This window comes from Carettochelys insculpta, chromosome 20 (genome assembly GCF_033958435.1).
Source record: "Carettochelys insculpta isolate YL-2023 chromosome 20, ASM3395843v1, whole genome shotgun sequence".
Taxonomy (NCBI): Eukaryota; Metazoa; Chordata; order Testudines; family Carettochelyidae; genus Carettochelys; species Carettochelys insculpta.
The window spans coordinates 18,635,152-18,646,623 of record NC_134156.1 but is presented as its reverse complement, the minus strand read 5'-3'; the positions used below and the strand labels follow the sequence as shown (position 1 = coordinate 18,646,623).

The window sequence follows — 11,472 nt, the reverse complement described above, 5'->3', positions numbered from 1 at the left end:
GTGACAATTACACAGCAGTCCTCTTAGTTTCCCAAAGCTCACTTTCATTCCCTACTACTAGTTACGTATTCCTTTATGACCAAAACAATTCTTCAATAAAAAAGAACCTACTGTGCCCCGCCAATTTCATTTCTCTTTGTTGTCTATTTGCCTCCTTCACTTCGCTTGCTGGCTGCTGGCCCTCAAGGAGAGACATGCTGTTTTGTTTAAATCCTCCACATTCTTTGCTGTGCCATTTCCCCATTGGCCGGATGGGGCCATCCTTCCTGCTGTGGCTGCTGATGTCAGACACACTCAGACCGGAGCTAAGGCTGCTGCTGCTGCAGAGACTTCTCAGTTCTGCCAGCTACAACTCACGCACACAGAGCTGTGGCGGGGGAAACCCAAGCCTGGGGAAGGATCAAAGGTGTGGGGGGGGGAGGTAACATCAGGCGGCAGGTCCAATCTCTCCACCACAGTGCAGAACCGCTGCATGCATAATAGCAGCTGTATTCGGAGAGGAAGAGGGAGCCTTGTTTATCAGCCTGGAAAGGAAACGTTATAAAGCCTTTGTCTTAGAAGTAAGCATCTCATCCTTGGTGCTGTGCTGCTCCAATGTGCTGCTGCTGGTGACATTACTATTTTAGACTATTTGGGGTTTTTTAATTTTTTTTTGTTTTGTTTTTTGGGTTTTTTTATTTTTGATTGCTCCAGGCATGTCTTGATATAGCTGAAAAGGAACTATCATTTTAATACGTTTCCAGTGGATGTCTTTGACTCTAAAGATCATATTTGATGTTTGAGACTTCTTTGTGTGTATGTATGTGTGTGAAATGCACATGATCTCAGTTTGAAGGAGGAAGAATTGGAAGAAAGGATCAGTTGTACTGGTTTTTCTTCTTGCTGGGTCATCCCTTCTGGATGATAGCGTTGGATTCTTTTGAACACATTGTGAAGTGCACATACGACAAGGGGTTTGATTCATTTTTCTGTGGTTTTGCTTTTGCCGTGATCAGAGTGCAGAAATAACCGCTCTTCTCAAGATTTGCTGGTTTGCATTAAGGCAGCAGAAATATGCTCTTGAAGGAGTACCGGATCTGTATGCCTTTGACAGTTGAAGAGGTAGGTGTATTCACTCATAATACTTATATTGTGTTATTTGTCCCACACTACCAGACCCCAAATGATGGCTCAAAGGGAAGTTAGAAAAATATTAGTTATTCAGTGTTTATTTTACTAAATCATTTTTCTTTATAGAATGAACTTTTTCCTCCTGTGATTGGTTTGGAAAACACATTTCCATTGCAAAATAAGGAGATTTTGTGTAAGCGAAAATAAGTTGAGCAAATTCACTGACATCAAAGTATTGGTTAAAATAATTTAGAAATTAAACTTTTTGAAAGGGCTGATGTGTGTTGAGATCTAGAATCTGATAAAGCCTTTGTCCAATAAACCCAACTTCCAAATGCATGCAAACCTTCCTTGTTTAGACTTCAGGATGCCCTTTACATCCTTATTAATCAAAATGGCCTTAAACTTCACAATTACCAACATGTAGCTCACTGATAAAATTACTAATCAATAAGCTAGCAGTTAGTATTGAAAAAAGTATTTTAAAGTCACGTTGCTTTCTGTCTGTCAGACTAAACTCTCTGGGTCATGGACACTGTATTTTTATTTTCTTGCAAAGTACCATACACGTTTATGGCAAAGTATGCATACTAAAATATGTGTATGTAATACATTGTTTATACACACATAGGTACATATATTGTGAGTGTATGTTTGTAAGTGTAGTAGATAGTTGGACAGCTAAAGGCCTGCTGATGCATACCTATGTGAGTGTGATAGTGATGCAGATTTCTGTTGCACAGTGCCACACACAAATACAAGGATTAGATGCTGTTTTGTTATTCAAGTTGCTGGGTGGACACTAGAAAAGAGAGGAGATACTGTTTGGAAAGTATGACAAACAACAGTCCCTTTACTAACAGGCATTTGACAGTGCTTCTTCAGGTCAATCAAAACCTGATTGTGCATCACATATTTCTTTTGCAAACAGCCACGCTCTGGAAAGTTTCTTTTACTACTTTTACCTTCATCAATGCGGAAGATCATTTGGTTTCTAAGTCCTTTCTGGGCCACAGGGGGGCGCTTTGAATACATTTCTTTTCCTGTCAGCTTTCCTTTACCCATCCCCCCTCTCTCCTTGGTGCAGAAATAGGTATAAAGGCAACAGGAATACTAATACTTTTATTGTGGTTAATTTGGATCGCATAGTTTAAATATAGCATTGCACTGTCTGTACATATTTGGAAGTCTGCTGGACTTCAATGATATTGTAATGTTTGTGTTCTGGTATTTACGCACTGTAAAGTAACACATTGGTAGTCCTGTGTATCTTGCACTCTACAAACTCCCGCTGCAATCAGGGGAAGCCTGGGGTAGCCTAGAGATGTAGGATTTAGCCATTGATGATAATACCTCTGTGGCATTTGAATGCAATGGTTGACTGCTAAATATTTATTACATACTAAGAGTTCCCAGAAGCTACTGATTGTAAGCATTCCTTGCTAAAATATGAAAGATAGCCACAAAATACGTTTACTTTGCAGGTCTGAGTGTCCATTATGTTATTTATTTATATTATTATTTTCAGAGGAATATTTTGCTACCCATTTTAGATAACTTTTTTCCTCCATGCATACCATTGGGGTGGTCCCTGTTATCATGTCAGTAAGCACACACATCTGTATACAGTCCCTTGGGAATAGTCGTATGGATCTACATAATTGGCCAATTAAAGTAGTATTTTGCTGAATTACTGGTTTGGTTTCATCATAAGAGTCCAGTCCTGTGCCCCTAGAAGTCAGTGGCCCAAGATCTTGAGCTCCTAAGAAAGCCATATATATTCGTCTGCCCATATGTGTGTCAACTGCATCAAGTGTTTCAAAGAAGAAATAGAATAAGATGTCATGTTGAACTGTAGCTCTTAACTTGTTCAATTTATTGTTTTATTTGAAGCAGCAGTTTGTCAAAGTCAAAATTCTTTGAACTGAAGCTGCCTTCATACTATCACAGTGAATTAATACCAGTATGTTATGTGTTCAGAAAGGAAACAAATTCCTTTTCCTCTTAAAAATTAGTGTTACAGAGCTTTGTAGGGTGGAGAGAGAATCAACCCCCCCGGCCCGATAAAGTTTATGTAGCACATACCACATTGAGGCGCTGGTCTGTAACTAAGGCTCTTGGGCATTGTGGTAATATAAATAAATGATTTAATTAAAATAGGATGGGTCGAATTCTGTTCCAGGAGACTCAGGTGAGCAAGATTAGGTTGAAAATCTATTGTCCTGTATATGATGTTCTGAATTAATCAGGGTATTCACTTTTGCTGCAGATTGTTCTCCAGTGTTAAGTCATCCATTATTTCATGTAAGAACCACAGCTGAGCGATGTCAGTGAAGGAGAGAGGAGATGGGTATGATGTATAATATTTTGCTAGTTAACTACATAATGAACTAAAGTAAATTTGTGAAATTAACCATCAATGATATTTTGAGTTCCTGTGATGTCACTTAGACACTAAAAAAATATAGAGGGATTCCCAAATAATTCTCTCACTTTAATACACTTGTTTACCACATTTCTAACTGTCTCTTGACAGTGTTAATACTTTATAAGAACCCAAGAAGGCCATATTCGATCAGACCAACAGTCTGTCTGGTGCAATACCCCTTCTTCCATCAATGGCCAGTACCAGTGCTTCAGAGGGAGTGAACACGTGATTTGAGCACTGGCCTGCTAAACCCACGGTTGTGAGCTCAAACCCTGAGGGGGCCATTTAAGGATCTGGGGCAAACTGATTTAAAAAAAGAAAAAGGGGGGTGATGCTTGGTCCTGCCCAGAGGTCAGGGGACTGGACTTGACCTCCAGAGGTCCCTTCCAGTTCTATGAGATGTGTATCTCCATAATACAACAGAGTAATTTATTGAGTGATACATCTCCTGTCGTCCAGTGCCCGCTTCTAACAGTCAGAAGTTTATGGATGCTAGCGCATGGGGTTACATCCCTGAACATCTTATAGCATCATGGCCTGTTCACCACAAGTTTTTCTAATTCAGTTATAGTTTTGGCCTTGACAACATCGGCTGGAAATGAGTTCTACAGATTGACTGTACCTCGTGTGAAGAAATATTTCCTTATGCTTGTTTTAAGCCTGCTGCCTATTAATTTCATTGTGTAAACCCCTGGTTCTTGTGTTACGTGAAGAATAAATAACACTTCCTTATTCACTTTCTCCACACCAGTTATGACGGCTATCAAATCCTACCCTTATTCTCAGTCCTCTCTTTTCCAACCTGAATAGTCCTTCTTTTAATCTCTCCTTATATGGAAATACCAGAAACAAGAGCTTAGTTATACACATACTTAATATAACCATTGTCTATATGCATTACTGACAGTTTGTCTACTTCCAAACTGATGCATGGTGGAGAGGGATGCTTATCTTCCAAGAGCTAAAAAAGATTCTGAAAGCTCTGAGATATCTAACTGCAAGATGTTTTGTATCCTCAGATCCTGTGGTCTTCAATAGGGATTGAGGGCGTGCAGCACCTTGCAGAATTAGGAGATTAGTAATTACAGGTTGAATCTTTCAAGTCTGGTACCCTTGCGATTTAGCTGGTATGAAACCAGAGAACTTGCCCAAACCGGGGAAGCCAATATTATTTAGCAGCATTACCAACACTTCCACTGCTCACCAGGATTTTAGAAGACATTTAGGGTACGTTAGAGCTAAATAGCAGCACAGAACGCTAAACCAGGACCTGTCGCTGTAAACAAACTTTATGGAACCATGGGAAACTTGACCACACTCATGATAAGTGGTCGCCTGTCTCACTAAAATCATGGTGGAACAGAGTGTGCTGGACTAGAGAGATTCAATCTGTGGTTGAAAAATGCACCATTTCTATCTTACAGAGGAGCTTGGTTTTCTTTTCTGTTCTGTAGAGTTTCTTTTGCTTCTCTCATCACTCTAGTGTCTGAGTAGGATCCTGTACTGTACTGAGCAATGCGACTGGTGCATGTGTGCATTCTCCTATCCTCTCCCTAGGAGATGTGTGCACAGTGGAGTGTCTTGGTAGTTTCACAAATAACAAGTTGTCCTGTAGCACCTTAAAGACAAACAAATTTATGTATTAGGCAATGAGCTTTTGTAGAAAGCTCATTACAGTAAACTTGCAGATCCGGGAGCCTCAGCTCCAGGTTGCCAGATATTCAAATATTCTGGATAATAGAGAGGTATACCCAGCAATGCATAACACTAAAGAAAAATAAGATTACATATTAAGAAACAAACAAAAATGTATGCTGAGTACTTTATCAACAACAGTAGTATTGTACACTGTAAACTTACACTGTATTTGCTGTATTTGTATTTGCTTTCACTGTAGTGTAGTTATGGAAAATGTACCTAAAATTTACTTATGGTTAAAACGCCAGTTATTTGAGATTATAGAGTACTGGATATGAAAGAGTTTACTGTATCTAATAAATAAATTTTGTTCATCTTTAAGGTGCTACAGGAGTGTTAGTTAAGTGTGACGCTACAGACTAACATGGCTACCCCTCTAAGCTTTTTTTGATAGGGCTTTGTGCCACTCTCCTTACTGAGAACCTTACTGAACTATTCTGATCCCCATCTGACACTTCTGGCTATGAGCCTATGTACTTTATACATCTGCAGCGTCCAGTACAGTTGCCGGTCGCCACACGTGGTGAATGGGACACTGCATTATGGCAGTTTGGCTCTGGAGCTGCATGTGGCTCACGGAGCCTTTAAATGCAGCTCCTCCTGAGTGAGTGCAGCCTGCCTGCACACCCGCTCTACCTCTGGCTCCAGCTGCGGTGGCAGCTCCTCTGGTCCCAGTGGCCCCAGCTACTCTTCCAGCCCCAGCCATGGTGGTGGCTCCTCCGGACCCAACTGCAACGGCAGCTCCTCCAGCCCCGGTGGCTCCAGCGGAAGCAGCAGCAATAGCAAGCATTGGCATACCTATCCATGATAGGTAAATTAAGGGCAAGGGTTTAGTCAGACAGCATAAGCCATTTTATTCAAAACGAGCTTCTACGTTTGTGTGCATAATTTTGTTCGTACAAATGAATAGGAATTTGTGTGTGAAAATGGAGTTCTGTGTTTAAATTAAGTACAGGTTAAACCTCTCTCATCTGGCACCCTCAGAACCTGACCAGTGTCAGGCAAGAGAATTTGCCAGACAATGGGAGGTCTGTTTTCTTGCATATTACCAACACTTGCACTGCTTACTGAGCTCTTAGATGTTTAGGGGGTAAATGACAGCTAAATAACAGCACAGAACACCAACAGCCAGGACTGGTGGCTGTAAACAAACTTTATGGGGCCATGGGAAACTTGGGCATACTCATGGTAAGTGGTCGTGTGGTTAACTAAAACCATGCCTGATTACAGAGTTTGAGAGATGAGAGTGTTCTGGATTAGAGAGGTTCAACCTGTAGTTAAATGTTGACCTGCTTTGTGCAGAAGTAAAATCTGCACACACAAATATAGCAGTTATTGCAATACTCCTTTGATGAATAAGTCTTTCAAGGGAAACTAGCATCAGTAGGGTAGCCGTGTTAGTCTGTATCTGCAAAAACAGTGAGAGAGCCTGTGGAACCTCATAGACAAACAGATCTATTGGAGGATATGCTTTCATGGGCAAAGGCCAGGTATGCATCCACCCACTGATGCATCTGATGAAGTGGGCCTTTGCCCACAAAAGCTTATGCTCCAATAAATCTGTTAGTCTATAAGATGCCACAGGATGTCTTGTTTGTTAAGGAGAAACTTATTTAAACTGGAAGATTGAGATCTCAAAATGACAGGGCAGTGCTAATTTCAGGTTTAGACCTTTTTCATCTCATTAAGGTGTGCTGGGGCCAACTTTTGCCCTTTCAAAGGCAAATCTTCCATTGGAGTGAACAGCAGTTTCATCAAGTTTTTGAATCTAAGAGTTATCCCCTGAAATTTTATTTTGGATTCTGAGCCAACAACCAAGGCTCATACTGTCCCGTATCTAGGTCCTTATGAAGACACGTATTCTGGAAGGGTTCTGCCATTGATGTAAGTTGATTCCCATGTAGTATCTTCTCCATAACTGTTCCAATTGGTCTATTAAGGACAGCTAGTTTCATGCTGATGCCATTGAAGATACTCAGGTTTAAAGCCAGTTGAAATTCATCCTTATGCAATGAAAACACACAGCAATATCAGTGAAAGATTTTTCTGTACCTCTGCAGAATTAATTCCTTGAAACATTATCAAACATATATTTTGCCCTAACAGGACGATTGTTCCTGGCTTTTTTGCAAGGATACAAGGTGAAGTACAGGAGAAAGAAGTAAATCTTTGCACATTTTCTCCTTATACTACAAATCTCAGTTCTTTCTTGAGCTCTTGCTAGGATGCTCTGCTCCATGCCCTCCTCCTCCTGCACCTTCAAAGCTGTTGCTAAATGTTACAGGGAAATCATTACAGGATATGTCCATACTCCAGTTAGACATCCATGGCTGACCTATATCAGCTAGTTCAGATTGTGGGGCTGTGAAACTGCGGTTTAGACATCTGGGCTTGAGCTGAAGCCTGAATTCTGGGACCTCCCCCCTCGCAGTGTCCCAGAGCTTGGACTCCTCCCTATGTCCAAGTGTCTACATTGCAGTTTTCAAGCACAAACCTGACTCAGCTGCCACAGGCCACCCACGGTGTTTAATTGCAGCGAGAACTCTGTTTCTGTTGCCACAAGTCTGGATCATTTTCAAGTATTGCACTGGAAACTCTTATTAGCTAAGTAATAGTCTGGGAAGTGTCCTGTTGACCACTTTCCCAGGATAAACCCAACTACACTCAAGACTTTGCCAATTTAACCAAAATATAAACGCTGCTGGGCTAGTCCTCCTAATTCAACTGCCAGCCACATACCAATTCTGTCATCCTGGTTTCTAATCTTGTGGTGCCTGCGTAAAGAATTCCAAATGGGTCTCTCTGCTGGCATTTTTAAATTGTGAAAATTGCAAAAGTAGTTTCTTTTCAGTAGTAGATAAGGAAACTAGAGTCTCAGGAAGCAATTGTGTTGAACATATTTCCAATCCTCAGCCCAGGCAACCATTCCAGATCTGAATTTTCTTTCCCATTACATTTTAATGTGTTCATTTTAACAAACAGGAATGTTTATATCATACCATATCAGAAAATACCACAGAGCCTAAATAATTTTTAAAGCACCAAAGTTGCTCAGAAAACTTGGTAAACAGTTGAAGAGTGTTTTGCCTGAAGATATTAAAAAGATTCAGAAAGGTTTATGGTCAGGTATAGAACACAATCCTTTCCTTATTGCTTTGTAGAAAATATCACATGACTTTAATACCTTCCAACTCCATTGTCTGAAAATGTTGTGCAAATGGGACAATATGGTGGGTTCGTGTGTGTGTAAACTTGTAAATTGCGAGGCAGAAGGGCAACAGCTGAAGCATTACACCTAAGTGGTAATTCTCTGATGGTCTGTTTATACTTACGGGGGGGCGGGCGGGGGGCGGCACACCACAATCAGTCTACTGGGGATTGATTTTGCGTGTGAAGATGCAGCAAAAATGATCTCTCTGGGCTCGACTGTCGACCCTGGTACTCCAGACTGATGCACAGAGTAAGGGACATCTGCACAAGCCTGAAGATCCCTGATACACACCGGGGAAGAAAGTCGGTTCTACCTATGCAAATAGCGTGGCTAGAATTACATATTTGGGATCGACTGTGATTGCTGTGCAAACCGGGCCTGAGAACTGTGTGCGGAGTGATTGCTCTGCAGGGAAAGGGGAGACTGCAACCATTTCCTTCCAGTTTAGAAGACTGAGGTATTAATTAAGTAAAATATTAGAGAAAATGTGAAGTCATAGCTCACCAGCGTTTGGAAGCCACATGTAAAACAATGTGAGTGGTGCTCAGTATTTTCCAGGGAATGGGCTGACTATCAGCAGTTCTCATAGCCCTAGTGTTGGTATATAGGACCAGATCTTAAACTCCTTATTCTGAAGAAACACACAGTGAAAAAAAAAGGACATATTCTGCTTTTATTTATTCTGGTGCCAATTAAGAGCATTTCCAATGAAGTCAGTGTAGCTATTCCCAATTTACTTTGCAAAGAATCCAAGCTGAATTTGGCCTGGTAAGGCTATGTCTACACATCAGGTGTTATTTTAGGATACAAAAGCATCCTGAAATAGCAATGCTATGGCTTGTCTCAGCACCCAAAATAGCACTGTTTCAGGCACGCTATTCCGATTCAGGTACCCCTCGTCGTATGAGGAGTAATGGAACGCTCAGTATAGCCCCTTACTCCAACATTTGGTGCTGTTCAGATGGCACCAAGTTCAGAATAAGGTATTTCAAAATAATTTACTCAATTTGTTTAGTGCAAATTGCATATGTTGTTTCAAAACCAAATCACTGTGTAGATGTAGAAAGTATATAGGAGCAGGCGTATGGTTGCAAATACAAAACAAGCAGTGACTGGCAAAACATTGTCAAATACAGACTGAACTTTATTTAAAGATAATTACTTTTTCAGAATTTTAATGAATCAGGATTTTAGAGCATTCACATGGGAGTACTCATGAAAAGTATGTCTTGTTCCCTGACATCAAGTGTTAGGGGTTTTTTTCCCCCCAGATATGGATTATTTACGTATAAACAGTTGAACAACCACTTTTATACGCTGGCAACCTATATTTGCATTCTAAGGTACTTGTGGAAATCTAATCCTGAAGAGATTTCCTATCCTGTTGATTGTTCTTTGTACAAAGGGCAGTTTTTTAGCAAGGTAGCTGGAGATATTTAAGGATGTCTGAAACTATTTGGAAGGGTATTTGTACGCACAGAGAATTAACTGACAGTACTTATGCATGTGCTTAATTATTTGCTGGATTGGGAATGCAGTGCCAAAACCACTTCCTTACATGATCAACAGGAAAATCTCAGTTATGGTGATGAACTATACAAGGACAGTTTTTTTCTCTAAACTATTTGCCACCAGGGGGCAATACTGTAATAATTACTAATAAAATAATCAATAATTGTTTAGTTTATTATTCAGATATAACCTATGTACATGTTTTCAATAAGATGTAATTCAGTAGAACATTTCAATGGGTAGCAACAAGTTGTTTGTAAGCAAGAGGAGCACAAATAAACATTAGCTATATGTCAGAGTTTCAGATTGTTCATTTTTAATAACCTGTAACTCAAAAACAGTCTGACCAAATTCTGCAGACTTTATAGAAGAATTATTCTTATCCTTATACAGTAAAACTGGCAGTTTGTAGGCCAAGTTATGGGGGGCAGAAATCAAAACTTATAATGAAACCTGACTGAAGCCCTAGCTATGGAAAGACTATCATGCTTCGGTCATCTTACTGTGACTTCCTCCAAGGATCTTGCAGCACCTTTTAAATTGAAATGGGAAACAGAAAAAAAATGTTCATCATCCTTGCTCAACAGAACCTTGCTAATGATCTTTATCTTCTTCCTGCAAATTAATCTACTGAAGCACTGATGTGCTGGGCAGACATGAATTCATTAATTAGCACAAACTCTCCTGGCCTCTGCATTGCACATCTTTTTTACTGTCCAAAGGAAAGAATTAGAAGAGAGTCATTTGGACAAGCAGATCTGATTTGATATCTCTTGGACAGTCAGTCATATCTGCTTACATCATAAGTCCTTCATAAGAACATGACCTCAGATCGACCTTGATGATTACAGGCTAGGGAGAACAGTTGTAACCATATAACAGCTAAAGTATGTGAAGCTACTACTATGTAGGTCCTGGAAAGAGCCAGAAATAAATTGACTTCTAGTAATAACTGTAGATGTTTTTGTTTTATTTTTATTTATAGTTTAGTAGTTAGAAGAAATGATTGGAAGCCAGGAAGGATATGTTTTAAAGGGGGAAGAGAATGACTGGCTTGCTTTGTACTTGTCCCCTCTATGCCACCTTCACTCAAACTACCTACAGAACTGGGCAGAAGTAGAACAATATGGTACAGATGGCTTATCTGAACTGAACTCTTCTACAAATAGATGATCAAACTCTCACACTTCAGCAAAATACTGTAAAAGAAAATGAGTGTTATTGGAAGAGCCTATGCTGATTAATTGAAAAATGTATTGTTAATAAGAAATCGTCAGCGGCAAAGATTAGATGTTAATCAAGCAGCTCTGTCTGTATGCATACAATTGTGAGTAACAGAGAACAATGAGTATTTCCGTCAATGTTGAAATCCTGTTACATTTTTTATTTGAAGATTTTGTTTAAGAGAATTTAAATCCCAACTCTGGATTGCTTATACAGGAACAGCTGCAAATTCATACTTTCCACTTACTGTACCTTTTATCCAGAGAGCTCTAGAGCACTTTACAAATGA

The 11,472-nt window shown here is 40.0% G+C and overlaps 1 protein-coding gene across 1 annotated transcript in view; it reads left to right on the top strand.

Annotated features, from left to right (window-relative positions):
* Positions 1 to 366: 366 nt before the first annotated feature.
* The window catches only part of PITPNC1 (phosphatidylinositol transfer protein cytoplasmic 1), a 250,262-nt gene continuing 239,156 nt past the window's right edge, over positions 367 to 11,472 (top strand). The window contains exon 1 of the mRNA XM_075014752.1: positions 367 to 1,101. Coding sequence (XP_074870853.1) covers positions 1,054 to 1,101 — 48 coding nt within the window. The 5' untranslated portion in view covers positions 367 to 1,053. The remainder of the gene's footprint in view (positions 1,102 to 11,472) is intronic.